General features: G+C 41.0%; 2 protein-coding genes across 3 annotated transcripts in view; one reads left to right on the top strand and one right to left on the bottom strand.

The window, feature by feature from the left end:
• The window catches only part of crlf1a (cytokine receptor-like factor 1a), a 25,256-nt gene extending 10,217 nt beyond the window's left edge, over positions 1–15,039 (bottom strand). The window contains exons 1-5 of one of the 2 annotated variants that reach the window (XM_015041531.1): positions 14,710–14,788; positions 14,473–14,658; positions 6,228–6,506; positions 4,191–4,320; positions 3,848–4,017 (exon numbers count right to left, since the gene is read on the bottom strand). In XM_015041531.1, coding sequence (XP_014897017.1) covers positions 3,848–4,017; positions 4,191–4,320; positions 6,228–6,506; positions 14,473–14,545 — 652 coding nt within the window. In that variant the 5' untranslated portion in view covers positions 14,546–14,658; positions 14,710–14,788. Of the gene's footprint in view, positions 1–3,847; positions 4,018–4,190; positions 4,321–6,227; positions 6,507–14,472 lie in introns of both variants that reach the window. The other variant, XM_015041530.1, reaches the window with a different exon arrangement.
• keap1a (kelch-like ECH-associated protein 1a) overlaps positions 4,281–20,143 on the top strand; it is a 37,974-nt gene continuing 22,111 nt past the window's right edge. Inside the window, exon 1 of the mRNA XM_015041528.1 lies at positions 4,281–4,349. The gene's annotated coding sequence lies outside the window, so the exon portion shown is untranslated. The remainder of the gene's footprint in view (positions 4,350–20,143) is intronic.

Here is a 20,143-nt window from a genome sequence, read left to right as displayed (position 1 = left end):
GCTGGAAGCTCACAAAACCAGCAGGACTTTGTATGTGAATTGAGATATTAACATGTTAAATGAATATGTTGGTGGTATATTTTTAAGGTATAAATCGCTGAGCCTGCCAAGAAAGATTTTCTCAAAATGAATGGATGAAATGTCTCTAAACGCAGAAACTATGAACTCAATCAATGAGCTAAAATCGCTATCATTACTCTTTTTCTGAAGATTAATGAGACCCAAAAATGTTTTGTCTCATAAAAAAGATTCTCATTTTCCCCCCCCCTGAAACCTTGAATATTATAAAGAATGACTTTTAATCATAAAGACTGTTCTAATGTACAGCCCAGAGGTGGTCTGCACAATAGACTGCTATTTCAATTTAAATTTAAATGTGCAACGTAGCTCAGCGGTGTTCGCTTTGGCACAGGCCGACGTTTATCATCTCCACTGTAGTTTTTGGTGGCTTGCACAGATGAGATCCGAATAAAACTGAACTCAGCCTGGGAATCGGAGTTAAAAAGTTGCTGCACACCATCAATAAAACTCACAACTGAGCACGTAAAACCTGTCCAGTCAGAGATCCATTCAGAACAATTGCAGCATCAGAACAACTAAAACTGAGTTTACTTAAACCGCCATAATTGTTGTTTTTTTTTTTTTCAAAACGTTACATTTACATCAGATGGTCACTCTGACAGAACATGCTCCCTTCTTGGTACTTGTTTCACTCAGGAAGATCATTGAGGGCGCACTGCCTCCAACCTCAATTTCCTGTGTAACTAATCATTGGTTTCTGTGTAAATAACTGCTTAATGCGACTATAGCAAAGGTTTAAACGTAAAAAAAAAAAAAAATAAGTGTTTACATGGTTTGTTTGAGATTGGAGTTGATCCAGGAAGTTAGAGGCAAATTCTCACCTCGGTATCTCTCTTCAGAGCCGTTAGCTACGGCCTCCAGAACATTAGACAGTGACCAAAGCTGACAAGAGAGGTATCTACTGCAGGTAAGATATTACCAAAACCTCGCAAATTTCGTGCAAAGTGTATATGCAGATACTTGAGACATGACACACTGGAGGTGAATCAGTGTTTGTATATGTTGTGTCACCCCGCAACACGTCATCATTTCCAAGTTATACGTGTGCAAGTTTCCTCTAGCTCTCGATCTCCCGGCGACTGAGGAATGCGGGAAACCCGTAGGAGTTTCCACCTCGCCTTCAGGACTGATTGGACCCGACCGTAGGTGTGAGTGACTCACACCAGCTCGGCGCAGGTGTGGTTTCCTAATGACCTGCTTTTGCCGTGGAAGACGCTCGAATGAAAAGCAAAAGGCTGGGTAAACGAGACACGAGAGACAACCCAAACACAGCACTCACTCACACGAATCGAGAAAACGCCCACTCCCAGGATGCCCCTCCGTTTCTGTGCGGGGGCCCGGCCCAGCCCTCGAGGCGTGTAAACAGGTGTGTGCTTGAATACATTAACAAGAACAATAGGATTAACGTTTGATGGACGCTCGTCTCCCTGCCGCTGGCAAGTCCGGCCCAGAAACTTTGTATTCTTTCAGGACGTTTTTCCCAGAAAAGTTCAGAGAGTGTCAGCAGAGAACAAGGTGAGGAATTCCAAGCTTATCAGGTTGTATTATTTCAGGTCCAAGACCTAAAGCCTCAAAGCCCGGGCTGCTCAGGCCTCGGGGTCTGCAGCTGCCTTGGAGACAGGATTAGGTTCGAGGATCAGCATGGAACATTCCATCAGTCTGTGTGTGTGTGTGTGTGTGTGTGGGTGTTTCTCTGTGTTTATGTCCACCAAGCATGAGTAAAGAGAAAATGAGCTCGTCAGAAGAGACGCTGGCTTTGAATCGAGTTCAAAGCCAGCGTGAAACAAAAAGTCATCTTCGGGCGCTTTACAATGAGACCAGACGGATTTTGCTTTTTTTCTGACGAGAGTCAGAACAAAAAAAGCATGAATGTCCAGGTCGGAGCGCACGCCTGGCACGGTGGGAGCATTTGATCCTGTTGCATGCTCCTGTAAGCTCGGCAACTGACCACATAGCATAGCTTTAAAAGGGAATGCAACTCACTTCCCATCAGTATGAAGTCAGATGAAAACTTTGCCGTGACACTGCAGCCACAGAGACTCGTTTAATGCTGCACTTTATGAGAAATCAGATCACGGCGTGACGTAATGTGATGTGCCCCAACATATTAACGTTATGTGGAAAATCGGAGCAGTTGGATTTGTTTTCCTTTCTTACCGCTCGTATGAACTTAAGGAAATTATTTTGGTATCAAATTCTGAAAGATATTTTTATGGAGACCTGATCATATTTGTGTTTAAAATATTTATTTTTTTAAAGCAAAACAGATCTGATGAATTATAAATAAATGGGATGCCTTCAGTTGTTCACCCTTCATAAAGATACATAAGAATAAGCAAATTACAGAAGCATAATCTAACACTGAAAACATTTTTTTTAAATCCACCCTTTAAGTTACTTACATTTATTTAATCCTGTGTTTAAAAAAGATGTTTTACAAAAATGCCTCAATGGCACATTCCTTGTATAAGCACATAAACTTCTCTTTTTTTAGTTGATCTGGATGTTCAGGACAATTAATTTTTTATTTTTTTTGTTCCCCTGGGGTAAAATATGGCCATTTTGTTCAAATGAGAAAGACGGAACAAAACAACATTCAACTGAGTCAAAAATGTGTTGATCTTTGGAAATCATGAAATGGCCACACACTTAAAATGCCCCACATTATTGTCCCAATCAATTAGAGATGTTTGACCGCTGATCAGCAGGTTTAAAACTGAATTCAGTTCCCCCCCAAACCCCAGCATGTAAAAATCTACCATCCTTTACTGTCCATAAAAGTATCAGTAAAAAATTAATTACGAACATCAAAAGAATAAGTTCTGCAGGTTCATTTAGTTTTTTTTTTTTGTTTGTTTGTTTTATTTTCATTTCCAAAGCTAAAATCGTTCCAACCACTTTGGACCACAGCTGCTGTTGCGATACTTCAGCAGGATCAGACATCATTTCTAGAACAAGTAAAAGCTGTACTAAAGCAGCCCCCCCCCCCAGTGGCACCTCTACTTAGCATTTTTTGATATTGCACAAGTTGATGAAACACATCAAGAAGGTGCTCTTAAGAGCCTTGCATAACGCAGAGCTGTAAGCTTTCCAGGCAGTTAAAAGACAAATGAGAACGCTCATTCACATTCCTCTGAATGTCTGCCGAAAAGAAAAAAAAAAAAAAAAAATCCCTTTAGGCAAACTACATCATTACACATCTTTCATTTGTACAATTATGTTAAGAGCTACATTAAGTTAAAACAACGTCTTCGCTCTCAGGTTTGTCAAGTTAACTGCTTAGGCGAGGCGAGGTTAAAGGATGAAAGCATTCAAATCGCTGCCGGCTTATTAACAAATAACAAGCAAATAACATTCAGACGTATTTGCACCTCGGATTTTGTAATGATTTCAAACATGAGGCAGGTGCTAAGAGGAGGTTTCAGATTGCTTGGAGCCCTGACTCTATTTAGCACCGCTTACAATTTCATGGAACAACAAGGCACTCCCACTTAGACAATCAACTTTAATCATTCACCTAATTTAATTAAGAGTTACCAGGTAATTAAGATGATTGATTAAATTTACCCAGAGGGGAAAAACAAAATGCTATTCCACAGAAGACCAATGATTTATTTGAGTACATCTAGCATCTGCAGAGAGGAAAGACAGCGAGATATTGTTCACTTTAAAAAGCTTTTCTGCTATCTAGGGTGTAAGGCTAGACGGCACAAAGACAACGTCAGACAAAGCAAGAGGGTCAATGCGTGTCGCTTCTCTCACTCACCCACATCTAGGATGTCAAGGATGATGACGTCGGAGGTCGCTCGGCCCAGCCGGTTGGAGGCCTCCACCCAGATCTCGTACGGCGTGAAGAGGTGCAGGTCCTGCGTGATGCTGCAGGAGTACGGCTGCGTGTGGCTGTAATCCTCGCACTCCTTCTCGGTGCCGTACCATCTAAGTGGAGAGTGATGATACGGGATTTTTTTTTATTTTTTTATTTTATTTCCTCCGTCATCTGAGACTTTTAAGAAGTTGATTTGAGACTTTTATGTCAATGTAGTTTGCAGTTTTCAGGCAAACTTTCTGAATCTCGTCGTCATCAGTGAGGTTTGAGTGTGTCTCTGCACCTGAGTTTGTACTTTAGCTTGTACAGCGTGCTGATGTTTGTCTCTCCTTTTCCCCCGGGCGCCCAGCTGCACGTCAGGTCTTTGGTGTTCCGGGACCAGCAGGTCAGATTGACTGGTTTCTCTGGAGGCACTGGAAGACGGGAAGTGGCGAACATGTAGGTAAGAAAAGGAGATAAAACAGAGGATAAACGAGTCAGCGAAGAGGTAAAATTAACTCCCGTCTTTCCTGCGCTTTTTTCCTCTTTGCTAATTAGTGTGTGTGTGTGTGTGTGTGTGTGTGTGTGTGTGTGTGTGTGTGTGTGTGTGTGTGTGTGTGTGTGTGTGTGTGGACGCATGTGCACACATGTGCACTGTCCAAATCAGAGTTATGGTCACCTTCTCCGAGGAACACAGAGTACACGGAGTGCCAGTGTCACTCAGAAATTATGATATCAGCTTCATCTATGTTAATGTGTTTGAGAAAAAGCCAGTGGATATCTGAGCTGTGTGAGTCTGACATCGTTCTTCTCCTCCTCGTCCTCCTCAGTGAAAACCGTGAACAAAGGAATGACAGCGTAGTCCGCAGTTTACTACATCCACAGATCAAACGGCAAAAATAACCACCAGCTGCAGTGATTGAAAAATGTATAAGTCTAATTTGTCTTTGTAGCACAGATTCTGCTCAGTTTGATATTCTGAATTTTTGCTGCTTTGATCATTTGGTGTCCCCCATAGTTTTTCACATTGACTTTTTATTTACACTGAAACACAATTGAATTTTTTTCTTTCCCTAAAAAAAGCTATTTTAAAGAAGTAGAAATGAGCACAAACAGGCATCGACGTAGGGAGAAGTCGCACGATCGCCTACAAATTAAAGGATTTCTGAAGACATTTAAAACTATTTTAAAAAATGTTTAAATACATGCATGTTAAACAAGACTTCTCTGAGTAAATTTGCCTTTTCTTACCCATAAACATGTATTTTAAGCATGTGTATCAACCTTTCTCTTACCGTTACAAGTGAGGTATTTGGCTGAATTATAGAGATAAATATTGATATTCATAAATTACATATAATTTAACTGAATATTTCGTTAAGACTTTATGTCGCACCTCTCTTGAGGGGGAAATATGAGAGATTAAGATCAACGACTAAACCAAGCCTCACATTTGTAGGTATTAATTTAACTTCATTTATTTCTAATACGTTACTAGTAGCAGATTTACAAAGTATTACACTAAACCCTTGTTCCTCAGGTACAAAATTACATGCATGGCCAAAATATCAGATGGTAACAGGACGAAATGATCTGCAGCTCAACAAGTAAGGTGTTTCAAAACAGTAGCTGCTGCTTGTCTCGGCATTTATTTCACAAAGTCAACTGAGCAACAGGAGACATTTCTCATTTTCCCGTTTCTGTAGAGCAAAGACATCCAGACCGACGATGCTGTTTACCTTGGTCACTACAGGACACACAAACATGACTTTGTCCAACTAAGAGAACATATTTTTTTCTCTTTAACTGACCTAAAAGCATCCCCCCCTCCATCACAGCGTCAATCTCTTTGTGCTCAAATGTTGCTTGTACATTAGACCTCCTAAGAGGCAAATGAGAAAATGAGGTGAAGTGCCGGAAAGGTTGATAGGTGCTTGCTCATACAAGTGCAAAAGTACAAGTGGTTTTCTTCGTCCGCAAATTGTCAAGCCTTTGCAGCAACAGTGGACCACACAGATGGTCAAAGCATCACTGAGGCCTCTTACTGGGTCTAAAGGTGGTCATAAAGAGCATAAAATTTTACTTCAGCTGTGCAGGGACACTTAAAAATCTACCCACTACTTCCTCGCTCTCCCTTTTACTCCCATTTCCTCTTCACTCCCCTCATCTCTTCTGTGTATTGCTCCATCCAGTAATCTGCTCTCTTCTTCAGCCACCAAGCATTTTACTTAGAAATCTTCTGCAGATACAACGAAGCATTAAAAATAATAAATAAATAAAAATAAAAAAACAGATGTAGACACAACTGTTCAAATGTTACACGTCTTAAACTTCAACTTACTCCCAACATAGAGACAGGAGCCAGCTAATATGTGCCCCTTGTGGTTGTGGCAGACGAGGTTGTCGCCAGAGGTTTGCCTGGAGGCGTTGAGCCCGGCCAGGGTCACGCTCAGGTTGGTCGGGCTCAGCACTCGGTAGAGGGAGCTGGGAAGCTGATGACCATTCAGCGTCCAGAAAAGAGAGTTGGCGTGGACCCCGAGTTCGGGGTGGACCCAGCAGCTGGCGGTCAGGTTGGACCCCATGCGAAGCACAGGGTCCTGGGGGTAAACGATTGCTACATCTGCAAGAGAGAAGCCAGTTTGATGGTGTTAGTGTATGTTAGGAGGGAGACAGCTTATTGTGTTGGGGCGATAAAGGAACAGGCTTTGGACTTAACATGAAATAACACAGAGTCAATTTGTTATAATAAACCTTCAAAGAATGTCGTTGGAAATCTTTTTTTTTTTTTGTGGCTATTTAAAGTCGACAAATCCTTTGTTTTGCTCAGAAAAAAATAAGTTGATGTTTTGGCCCAAATCTTACGTAAACCGACATTTGAATTTTCCTCCCGACTTTTCAGCCACGTGAATACATGAAAGGAAATTGGACTCCAGAAACGCATCACTATGGGAATCCATATGAAGAGTTTTCTTTTCTGTCTTTTATTACGTCCTTGACACAACTCTTGATGCCCAGGTGGTGGCAGTCATGAGCCTTTGAGTTGCGGCTAAAAGTAGAAGTAAGAAGTTTGATGCTACTGGTAGCTAAGCTACATGGTATAGCAAAAGGGAGTCTATGTCTAATTGACAGCTTTTTAGACTTTGGTTTTCATCATCGTTCAGGGTAACCATAAAGTAACGTCATCTTTTCCATGAACTCTGTAAAGAAACTGAATCGATTCTTGTTAAGGCTGAGCCAGAAAGACGGCGACACGGTTAGCGGGTTTAGTGTCTTTAGCCTTTCACTTTCTCAGCTGCTGCGTTGCAGGGGTGTAGTTTTTACAGTTTCCAGTGGAAATTGGGGAAAACCTTCAATCATGTCAGACTTACTGTAATGGAAGATACCTGGAAATGCTAATGAGGCAACCAGTTGACCAACCTGATGGAGGGAGTGTGAACATAATGTGGTGTGCAGAGACCGAGACCACGCAGCACAGCTGTTATCTTGCTATGGTTTAAATGAAACAAGGATGTCACTGTTTTGGGTTTTTTGGGGGGGGTTTTTCCCAGTTAATACTACATAAGTTGAACGACAAGACTTGATTTTTAAAGATATGACTAAATATGAGGCAGGTAAACAGGGAAGTGAGAGGCTGCTGTGTTTTTGACTGCAACGCCTCTGAATTCAACTGGATTTTCTGCTAATAACTTTCCATTTATCTGACAAAAAAGTGGCTCTGGTTTGTACACTTTATATCTTGGACCTGTGAATCACCTGAGGTAAGACCTTTTGTGAAAATGGAAATGGTGGCGACAATCGACATCGATCCAGTGGTGGCCACGCTGATTTCTTTGCGAGTCTTGAAGTCGTCTATTAAGTAGTTTGCTTCCAGCAAAGAAATTACATCTTGCTTGCTCTTTTCTGTTTTTTCTGGCCAGGACACGCATAATCCAGCATGTTATGATGTTTTAAGTAGGCTTAATATATCACTCATCTACTATTAACGGTGTTTAAGGCAAAGAGGAAATGGTGTTATAATGGAGATAATGACACCATCTTCCTCTTAAATAAGTCTATGACTCATTTAATTTTCAGCCTTGGTTTTTGTCTCATTAGGCTAAAGCATGCCTCGTCAGGAAGGAAGTGACTAAATCCCAAAGCTTTAAACAACCCAAAACTTGACTGCTGCTGTTCATTAAAGCAAGATTCCATCTTTGCTCAACATACTTCTCAGTGTCTATTAAAATAAACCAATTTAAAGTAAATTGTAAATTTTAGACTCACTCGTCTTCAGGCCATTTACACCAAATGATGTAGTAAAGGCAATGCTGGGAACACTTGGGCGCTTTACCAAGCAATGTCATTATAAGTTGGTTCTGCTTTAGCACTCAAGGTTGGTCACAAAAACTAGCGGGAGTCCAGCCCCTGAAACACTAAAAGATCTAGACGGCGGCGTCAAACCTACTAGCAGAAGTTTAACTGTGGTGGGAACATAACATAACCCAGGACCTTTTCAGATTCTGCTGTCACAGACACACAGACAAGTCCTGATCATCGAGAGTCCGGTCATCTGTTTTACGGTTCTGTTAGTGATTTTTGCTCCTCTTATTGAATGCAGATGAGCTTGGCCTGCAGAGAAAGTTTGCACAGTTGCCTCTAATACCAATAACACTTTGTCCACACCTCTTGTGTGTGCCACTTTCAGACTAACTTCCAGCTGAAAGGCAATTCAAGATGGTCTTACTATCCACTGGAAATCACCTGCAGAAATGCGTCTTTTAATGAAAAAAAAACCCCGACTCACCATTCTGTTGTTCTTAATGAACATCTTTTCTTCAGAATGATGTGAAGGGGAAAAAAACATAGAATTAAACATTTAGACCTCATTCAAACTTTGGTTTCACATGGTACTCATCAAGAACGTAACATATGACGTATATGTCAGAGAAAAACTGAAAACACCTTTGATTTGGATCATTTTGTCAAAACCACTGACATACAAGACATTTGACATTTTGAGACTGCCTTGCAAAAACTACAGTCACATGACAAAATATCTGTCAAAAATGGCAGATAGGAGAGAGCGCGTCAGACAGAAACATCATTGATAAGAAAGTGTAAACAAGGTTTCCCCCACAAAACTTGCTAAACCCGGTGGGCCGTTGTCTTTTTGAGTTAAAAAATGTTTAAAGTTGACAGGAAATTCGAAAAAAATCACTTGATAATTATGTGTTATTAAAAGATTGGAAGATTAATACCTGAACACCAATTATAAGGTCCTAAAAAATGCAAACATTTAAAAACAACTTAGCAACTCTTAGCCTGGTGGGGGAACAAGTAAAGCCTGGTGGCCCGCCAGGCTTATAAAACACTGGGGTAAACCCTGGTGTAAGTGATGAGATTTAGTCTTATTTTAGTACATTCTGAATCTAGCTTTTTTGTCTCTAGTGGCCTTTTTTTTTTTTTTGAAAGTGCTAAAACAAGAAAGTAGGTAAAGAGAAAGAGGGAAGACATGCGGAAAAGGTCACCAGGCTGGGAATCAAGCCTGCAACAGCCACGTCAAGGCCTCCTTATGTGGGCTGTGCTTAACCCCTGCACCACCACAGCACTAGCTTTTTAAAATTGTACACATGTAATTGATTTTAACATTTTTACGTTAAATTACTCAGATTGCATCAGGGACAAAAAATACCAAAACGCATATGAGGAAAATGGCTGCCATAGACTCACGCATTAAGGTTCGGTGAGCAGTAACTCTCTGCTGTCCGACTCCAATCTCTTCATACAGAACTGTTCAAAAAGCTACACGAGGAAGGAACCATAATACTGCAAATCAGCAGTTTCTGATGCACTAAGCACAAAAAGTGAACTATTTTGTGCTAAAACATACTCATTCAACTTCTTTAGTACTATTAGGTTCACATTTAAAGAGAGTCCGGCTCAAAATTGGTAATCCCACATCCTAATCGCACTTAAAATAAAGAAGCTTTTGATCTCTCAGGTGAACCGCCCGATAAAAGGAAGGATCAAGGAGAAAAGATGAGAAGAAAGGATTTTATTTTCTAAAGCAGCAAGATGCTAACAAAAAAAAGAAAAAAAGTTTCCAGCCGATGCAGAAACCAATACGAACGCATCTGAGAGGGTTTCTATGAGGAAATGACTGAGCAGCTTGCAAGCGAGAGTGTCAACACTGTCAGACCACTACAAAATCTGCGCCCGAGGCCACGTCTATTCAGCAGCCAGCCACCTTACGCTGACAGACATTGTGTGGTCTTTCATGGCGGAGCCGCCTTTGAAGACACCAGCTCATCTGTAACTCCACTCCTCTGTTAGTATCACTGCCGCCTCTCAAGGCCTTCGTCACGACGCTTCCATACATGCGTGCTCACACACGAACACAAACAAGCCGATGCAAAGGGGCTGTTTGTCTTTGTCACTGGATACAGTGGACCAAAGGCGGCCATGATTAGCCAGTAATACCCCGCTCCAGCTGAATAACAATCGGTGTTTATGTATTCCAGGCGCTGAGGACGGGACATTGCCCCGGAGCGGGGCGCGAAGCCCTCTTAACACCCCTCTCCTTCGTAGTTCAAACACTGCAAAGCGAGACACAATTACTGCTGTTTATTGTCTCTCCCCGACACGTTCACTGGAGGAAATGGCTTGTACGAAATGATTTGTTTGGAGAGACGGAAGCTATCATCACGCCCGAGGATGAGTCCAACATCGTGATAATGGGTGACGGAATTCAGGCTGAGAAATGAGAAAATGCCTTTGCTTTTGTTCCACGACTTGCCAACTGCATTACTAGTCCCGAGTGGCTAGACTCTAGTCTGCGGTGGTCTTCAAAGGTACGTCGTACTCGCTGTTCCCACCAGTAAAGCAGCGACTCTGCATTCGTCCATCCAGCAGCTGAAAGGGAGCTTTCTTCTGGGCTCTTTGACAACCGATGCACATGAGCCGTTTGGAGATTTTTGAGGAAGTCACGCAACATTTGGTAACAATGAGCCATGCAACATTGTCTGCGAAGAGGCTGAGGAAGGAGCAGCAGAGCTGATTTCTTCTTGATTTACAGAATCATATAATAGTGTTTATTTCTAACCTGAGGCGAAAGAAATTAACAAAATGTGACGTATTTCGGTTACATAATTGCTTTGAGACCATTTCCCCCCCCCTTTCTTAGAATCTCATAAGATGGACCAAAATAATGCCTAAAATGGAAGAAAAACGGCAAATAGCTTCAGTCTGTTGGACTCGGAAAGGTGCAGTTTACATTTGTATTTGAGCTCTTTAACTATGATACCCCTAAATAAAACACAGTGCACCCAGCTGTCTCTAGAAGTGACCTGATTAGTAAGTAGAGTCCACATAATCCTGAAGACTGAGGAGCACAGTGGTAGCATCAACCCAGTTTGATGCTGCAAGTAACTTGAGAACAAGCACATTTCAGCTTTAGAATGGCCTAGTCAAAGTTCAAGCTTGAATAGACTTGGGAATTTTTGGTTGGACTTAATTGCTTTTCACAGTTTCTTTTTTATTTATTATCACCGTTTCTTTTTTATTTATCTGCAAGGCATTAATTCAGGGAGCTAAATAATTTTTTATTTTTTTCACTGAAAAAAGAAAAACTTTGCGTTGGTTTAGATCCCAATAAAATCCACTGAAGCTGGTGCTTTTAAAGCGTAGGCAGAGTGATTACTTTTGCGAGGCACTGTGATAATTGCGATATTTGTTCTTCGGCCCTGGGATGCAATAAAACACGAACATTTAAACAACTTAATGCTGGTAGCAGATTGTGTGACGGGGCTTCACTGCCCTTTATAACAGTGTTAAATGCTAACGACCATTAACGTTGTGGAATAAGCAGAGGCAAAGGTTACATTCATTGCTTGCTATTCCCTTTAAAGCCCCGAATCCTTCCTTTTATTGTGCCTTTTAAAAAAAGGGATGAGGGTCTGAAGAGCTGCTGTTTGCTAGTGAGCTCACCATTAAAGCTAATCCAGCCTCTTAGCGGCTGAGCCGGACATAACTATGATTTATTTACATTATTGTGCATTAAGCTGGCGCTCCCGCATTCTCCAAAATCCCGAGCAAGTGATGTCACCGCTTTGTTGCGGTCCGTAAAGCCCCCATGCTCGCCATGTGCTAAACGAATTATGGCCTGACTTGTTGAAATCCAGCCTCCCTGGAGGGGAGCTCGCTCTCCGCATGGGATACAAGCAATGCAACTGCAGCAGGAGAACATCAATAATCTGGGCTGTCAGGCAGACAGAATGGCATTTGTCCCCATACCTCAGCCCCCCAAACGTATCCACAAATCAAACGGAGCGCAGTCAGGAAGGGTCCCAAGGAGGCCTGGGCCGATTAATTTAAGAAGTTGTTTCGAAAGTTGCAACTTCTGTAGCTCTAAAATTTTCAGCCGAATGGTTTAAAGTTTGTTTGTTTTTTTAAATCGGACGTTAAGAGAAACTGCCTGGGTGACGACTTTTCTCCAGCTGGCTGGAGCCTTGAGTGAAGGAGCCTGTTGCTGCAAACTGTTGGTCAGCTGGCTGAAAGGAGGATGCTGTGACGTTTTTTTTTTTGTTTTTCTTCCAGTATGATGCAAAAAGCACAAAGCAAAACAAAAAAAAAATCTAAATTCTAATGAATGCCAAATATGACGTTATTATGACTGAATTATTCATCGTGTCGGATTATTTTGGTGGGAAGAATTGGAGCTGCACCTGCTGCCTCGATATGCTGCTGCTACGAGTTATTTTATCTACAATGTCAGTGTTGAATTGTAACTATTGCTGTTTCTCACTCGGGTCAATTTAGTCCCTGAAAACTGTGAAACTCATTGAAATGCCTCAATAATAAGTAAATACAACTTTGGACAAGATAGTAAAAAAAAAAAAAAAAAGCCATTTAAAAAAAATTCTGCACCTTTTTGAGATGAAAAAATAAAAAATCACTTTAAAGCTTTCCAGCAACGAGTTTGTATTGTTATGACTTATTTATACATTTATAATAATTTTTATTTGACCAAGAAGTTAATTTCTAATAGTAAATGAGATGAACATTTTTGAAAAAAAGTATAAAAGGACCATCAGTTTTAAAAATGTATAATAATCTGTTTTTATTCACATTTTCTATATAAAAAAGGACATCCACAATCATTTCTACCCTTCTTATTCACTATCACACCAGTTAAACTCTTCTTATAGCTGCTGACCAGCTTTTTGCATGCTTCCTCTTGAATTTTGATCATTTATCTTTGCCGATGAGCTTAACATGTTTCTGGTCAGAAGGCCTCGTTCGGATCACCCTAATCTTTGCCTCTCTATCGTCTTCAAATCGAATATTTCCAGCATTGCGTCTAGTCTAGGCGCTCTGTGTTTGCAGGAAAGTCAACAACACACGGTGAGCCGTTTTCAGCTGGCGCTATCCGTTCGTCCAGGAGGAGTGGATGCTGCAAGCCGACGACTCAATGCAGTCGGCTGGCCAGGTTTCCTTCCGCAGAAAACCTTTTCAGCTCGAATACTGAACTGATCTTGAGGCAGTGATTTCATAGCTAGGATCAGATTGTGTGTGTAGTTAGACTGAATTGACCTTTTCTTGTAAAATGCCCAGAGATGACACGTGTCGTGTATCGGTGCTGCAATAAACTGACGTGAATTAAATTGAAACTTCTGCATCTATGGCTACAAGGATGTCAGAGATGCTTAACATCCTCACTGGAAGGTGGATCATTTTTCATCTGCTTCAGTCCAGATTAATATCACATTAAAGGGCTGCTGCACAGCTTTGATTGAGAAAGGACTACAATGGATTCTAAATTTTAAAATCTAGATTTAAAATAGGGATTCATCTTTATCTTATTTGTCAGAACATAATACTTTTCTGTTGTTCAGAATGCCTTTGATCTGCAATATATGTGCTAATAAAAACAATTAGAAATTATTTTTTTAAAAAGAAAGGAAGAAAAAAACAGTTTGTACTTCTAAAAAGTTTGTTAATGTTGAAAAAGAACTGGGATTCCTCATTTTCCATTAAAAATTGGTGATATTTTTGTCTCACCAGGTGTCATGTACAGTCTGACCTGGATGTATTGTTCCACTCTTACCCTATTTTTTTTTTCTCCCGTTACATAAATGCTGTTTTTTGGTTATCATACAGCTTATCAAACTGGCTCATGCTTATAGTAAACACTGTTATTATCATAATAACTTACTGATAAAGAAAAACAGTCAAATACATACTTATTATCACTAAAATATTGAATCCTATTTGAAAGTGGGCGTCTTGCATAATCATATATATTTTTACTTTTCCACGTCAGTGAAATGCAGCTGAAATCCCAATGTTTACTGACTTTAACATGTGATGTAACAGCGCAGTAATTCAGTTCTGCAACAGGTTTGGCTCTCAGGACCCAGTCTCCTCGCGGTGCCGCTTCAAGCTCAGATCTGCTGCCCACACTTGGACATGAGCAGATCCGGGTGAAGCAGCCCCGAGAGAGAGAGAGACAGAGAGAGAGAGAGAGAGAGAGAGAGAGAGAGAGGCCGAAACTCTCCCGCTACAGGAGCGGAACTTTGCGCATCGGTGGACATCTGTGTGCAACTTACGTGTGGACAGGGACAGCACACCGGGAGAGTGCAGCGTGAGGAAAATCAAGCAGAATCCCAAGGCGGCTTTCATTATGCGGGGTTGTGTTTTTTTCTCTCCCTCCCCTCTCCAGAACTCCAAGCGGTATTCCCGAAGCGATCCCGTGTCCTCCTGTTGTTGTGGTGTCGCCTTCTTCTTCTTCTTCTTCTTCTTCTTCTTCTTCTTCTTCTTCTTCTTGTTCTTCTGCTTCTTCTTCTGCTTCTTTTTCTTTTCCGAGCCTCCACACAAATTACACCCAGCGCAGGGAGACGGAGGAGGGGAGAGGGGCAGAGGGGAAAATCAGTAAAAAACAAATAAATAAATCCCGGATTGTATCAAGAAGACAAGTCTCCAGAGTGGAGGGAGCGCAGCTGAAACAAAGTGTGACCCGGTGGGAAAAGTTCTCCTCTGAGGAGCCAGAACGGAACCCGTCCCTGCACTGAAAGAGTGAAAGCTGCACGTCCCGTTTGCAGTGTTTTTCCTTCTTAATGCTTCCTGCAGCTAAATCATACAGCCCTCCCCTTTCTCTCTCTCCCTCTGTGTCTTTCTCTCTCTTCCCTCACGGTCACCAGTCATTCCCCCGCTCTTCCCGTCCTTCTCCCTGCCCTTTTTTCCAGCCTCTCCCCTCCTCCCCACCCCCCCTTTCCACCCCCAGTTCAGTGATGGGTAGGAGTCAGAACCATTCACTTTCACTGAATCACTCTGTCTGTGATAGTTTCCGAGCCTCGGGTCTCTCTCTGCTCTACACCTTTTCACAATAGGAGGCTGTTGAGTCACAACGTTTAACAGGAATATCGCCACCTTTGATTATTTTTGGTCTAAAACTCAAAACAGTATAAACCCCCCACAGTTTCTAACAAATGTAGTCTCTAATTTATCAAAATGGGTTGTTCTTTATGATCACATTCCTATAGATAGGCGCAAAAAAGCCTATATGCACACAAGGATGCCGCTTTAGAGGGGGTGCCAGAATTATTTCTGTATTTACTGCAACTTGCATGTGTAAATATGATCAATAACAGAGGTTTAGGATTAGAGCTATAATGTATCTGCATACTCCTCAGAAAGTTTCTAGTTGCACCCCTGGCCTAGAGTGATTTGAAAATAATATGTCCTGCCAAGCACACTGTTTCTCTTCCTGCTTCTCCGTCCCCCTGATATGTTTCAAACCATCAAACCAATTATGATTACATTCAAGAAACTTAAATATATCCTCTCTGATGACACAAAGTAGGTCAAAAGATCTTAGAAATCAACACATCAGGCGGCGATCTAAAAAAAAAAAAACATTAGGAACAAATGAAAAACACTGACATCTACCACTCTGGAAAGGATTATGAAGCCATTTTAAGGCACTGGGAGTCGGTAGACCGCAGCACCATAAATCTGCTCTCTACCAGAAAGTACTGACGAAGAAGAATGTTCAGTCTGTGTGTGACCTGAAGTTCAAACCCGCTTGGGTCGTGCGGCAGGACAAGGATGCAGAGCACATCAGCAAATCCTCCGCCTCCGAATCCTCTGAAGTGACTGAAAATAATTCTGCAAAGAAGAGAAAATTTCCCCACAGCGATTCAAAAAAACTCAACGGTAATTATTGAAAACACTCGATGACCAGTCAGTCATCCGTATGGAGTAATCACTTTTACACAAAAGAGCCAGATTGGTTTGGCTTAGAGAGGAAACACTCTCTTACACGATCACTCACTTTTTTCTCTCCAATTCCAGTGGGACGTTTTGTCAGATCAAAAATAAAAACCTCTAAGCAGCAATTAAACATACTTTTCACTAATCATGCATTTTTTTTATTAATCTTAAAATGTTTTTGTTGGTCTGATGTAATATCCTAATCTTAAATCATCATATTTAACAGAAATAAAGGCTTGAAAACGTCAGTCTGTCTAAACTAACCACTTCCAGAAAAAGAAGAGCTACACTTTTATATGTTTACCTATTTATGTTCTTACAACTAAATAAGTAGAGGAGTGAGTTTGACTGTAACAGAGCAACAAATCAGTGGTTGCACATTCTTGTTAACGTGCAAGAATGTCCCAGTCAAAGTCCAAACCTTACACAAAAAATTTGAATATTTGACAAGGCCTGAGAATTTATGTTCAGTGATTCTCTTCATCCAATCTGAGCTTTTTTTTTTTCTTTTTGTGTGTGTGTGTGTGAAGCTGGTAAAAATGTACTGCAAAAGACCCTTAGCTATAATTGAGGGTAGTTCTGCCAAAAATGACAAAAAATGTATATATTTAAATTGTGCAACCCTATCTCGACATTTACACTACTTTTCATTTGTTTTCTCTCACAAAATCCCAATTAAATCAATTGGCGAGTGGTCATAACCTGAGAACGGTAAAAAAAAAAACCTAAGCTTTTAAATACTTTTACTGTGTAATTATTGGCCAATTCCCTGTGAAGCTTTTAGCCAAGCTGGTAAATTCCTCGGTTTGACTTAGATGTGAAATATTGGGTTGTTGCTCAGGGGGAAAGAGCAACGTGGAGAGAAGCATCCTTGTTTTTCCATCAGATAATAACTGGTGCCTGTGAGAAAAATATTAAGAAGACAAGACAACTTTTGTTTTCACAGAGGAAACTTTTGTTTTCCACAGAAGAAGAGTTTATTTATCTATTTATTTTTAATATCTTAGCTCAGGGGAAACCATTCAGGATCGCTGTGGGAGTCCTGGGCCAACCAGCCAACACAGCAGGGGAGAGGAAGCACAGTCATGTCACGTCACACTCCGACTGAGAAATGCAGACTGTGTCCGGACAACAGGAGCTCTCTTCATGTTCTCCCTCCAGCTGGAAAGCTGTGACTAATATTTGACTGATGCACAAAGTTCGGGCAAACTCAAATTAGTCCTGGTCGTCGTCTGTCGGCGAAAGGCAGCGGTGACTCAGCGGGAGTCCAGGGCAAAGCGTTCGGACTCACAGCCGTGGTGACCTTTAGGTCCCGGCCCACAATGTCCCCCGTTTCTCCTCGCTCAAAGGACGCTCTTGTCGGGGAAGCGGTTCCCACTCGCGTCCGGCTGTTGCTTTACAGTAAATGTGGTAAATGTGAAAGGATTTATGAGACGTCGTCATGGCTCTTTTGTCGCTTTCCCGTTATTTTGCTCTTTCTTCCGGTTCTCGATGCCGTACAAAAGAACAGAGGACTCATGGTGAGCATTTGTCGCCATCTTGGGCCAGTGTGTCCCTGTCTCAGCTGCTGTCCTCATTTATGCCTCAAATTTAAAAAAAACAAACCTCTCTTTAAAAAAGAAGAAAAAAAAATCCCACTGTTTGGTTTGGAAACAGTATCACATAAAACTATTTACACACCTAATACAAGTTGCATACAATTATGGTATACATTTGCTTATTTTGAAACCCCAACATTGGCTTTAAGTGCCATTTGACCCCCTTTGGCATTAATTTAATATGGAGGCTATATCAGGGTCAAACTTGACAAATTGGGTAAGGGGCACAACAAGACAAAATTAATGAAAAAGTGGCAAGAAGAATGTCATGATAGTCGAAAGAAGCCATTAAAAGTCCTACTTGGACAAGTTTTCTTGTTGGATGAGATCAAGTTTTAACTTCTGATGCGGCTCTCATCGTATGTGGCAGGAAAGTAGATATTTATCCCCACAGTGGCATGCTGAGGCATGGTGGTGGCAGCATTATGCTGTAGGATTTTGTGTGTGTGTGTGTGTGTGTGTGTGTGTGGAAGAATGTTGGTAAAATAAGGCAAAAATGTCACTCTTTGAGGTCAAAGAGTGACATTTGTGAAGAGTGTGTGTTGTGGGACGCAGTATTTCATTGTTCCTTCCCACAGCTGTAGACTACTTTGTTTTGTTCTATCGCAAGAAATCCTAAAAAAAAAAAAAAAACTTTGTGGTTGCTACGTGACAAAGTAGAAATACCGAAGGGGTGTGAATACTTTTTCACATTCGCACTGCAAATTGAAAAACAAACAACAAAAACCATCCAACGTCTCAAACGTATTGAAACGTTCAAAAAAATAACCGGCAGAGTGCTACATTAAATGCCACGGCAGGAAGTCCTTAATTCAAAACATCACACGGGGAGCGGAGGACAAAGTGTTGAGAGGAATAAGTGGTGGAGTCAGACAGCGAGAGCCGAATCTCGATGATGAAGCCTTCTCCGGCGTAATGAAAGTCATGTGAGGACAGTGAATCTCTCAGTCAGTTCTCTGGACAGACAGCATGTTGAGCGCAGCCTCGCTGCAAACCACGTGTCTGAGATGCAGGCGCCCTGCGGAGAGCTGCTGAGTCCTCTGCTCAATCCCTGCTCTTTGCGGTTTGTTCTCTACGCCTGTCACCGAAGGGTAAATGTGTGTGTTTCTCTCTATTTGGGACACGTTGCGTCTGAGAATAGGCCTCTTCTGAAGCCACCTGTTGAAAATGGTGGTAGTTTTTATGAGCAACAACATCTAAACTCTTAGCTTTGTCACTTCGATTAAACACAAAATCGAATTTGCAAATTGTAAAATCTCTTTCTGGACCCCAGATTCATCAGTTCAGCAGTGAACTGATCAACTTCTCACAGAGTTTATTTAAAGAGCCTTACAAAAGCACTCGTATAATAATGTCACGTTACAAATGCAAACCTCAGTGTATTTCGTTTTGAATAAGTGGAAACTCAAAATAGTTATTAGTTCATTTATTTCTGCAAAAAAAAGAATAAAAAAAATGTGAAGTTTTTTTTTTTTTTTTTTTTTTTACCCTAAACAAAAATCAATTGCCGCTATTGGGTTTGTTAATAAAAACCGAGGAACACAGCAGACAGGTCAAGGAAAAACCTAGAGACAAGGCTTGAACTCAATGGTGGGTTCAAGTCCTCGAGTGAAAACTTATTGCATAATCTACCAAAAAATACAATATTTAATAAAACGAACACAGCTATCAGACGTTAATATTAAATTCATCTGTAAGTGAGTGTTCATTCAAGACATTGAACGTCAGAATGTGACGTAAACAGGAAATGGGCCACTCCTCAGCCAGATTAAATTAATGTCTGTGCCAAAGTCTGCTTTTGAGCTAAAGTACCATGAACGCTTTTTAAATGTACACTGGCAAAAAAAACAAAACAAAACAAAACATTGTGACGAGTAAAAGACAAATATGCTACGCCTAACACTTTACAGTTTAAGAAGATTTGAAGGTTTGAATTAGTCACTGAAAGTCTTACCACAAAAAATAAAAGCATGCTCTAGCAGACTAAATCTGAGCAATTGTTGAATTGTAATTGGGGCTTGTCAAAAATTCATTCCTATGGCTGGAGTTTGCACAGTCCTGTTCAGACTGAACTGCCTGAGGCACAGTACATTTATCAGGTTTTGATTTGTAAAAGACTTTAAAACCAATGTAACGCTTCCTTCCGGTTCACAACTCACACTTTGAGTTGGTTTGTCACATAAAAGTTTAATAAAATAAAATTGAGACAAGCACAAATGTTTTTTGTAAGGAGATGCGTTGCATCAAGTAGTCAAGAGTACGATTTTTTTTTGTGTGTGTGTGTATTTTTAAAAAAGGTTCCAGTATACACGGCTCTTGAGAAACACACAAAAGCCTAGATATTAGCGAGTATGACTTTAGCACATATACCCTCCCGAAACACACGTCTGCGCTCGAAGCTTCTCTCTTC

Source organism: Poecilia latipinna, unplaced genomic scaffold (assembly GCF_001443285.1).
Source record: "Poecilia latipinna isolate Pla-1442-1.1 unplaced genomic scaffold, P_latipinna-1.0 Scaffold556, whole genome shotgun sequence".
Lineage (NCBI taxonomy): Eukaryota > Metazoa > Chordata > Actinopteri > Cyprinodontiformes > Poeciliidae > Poecilia > Poecilia latipinna.
Note: the sequence above shows the minus strand (reverse complement) of the source record. Positions and strands in the feature narration are given on the sequence as shown.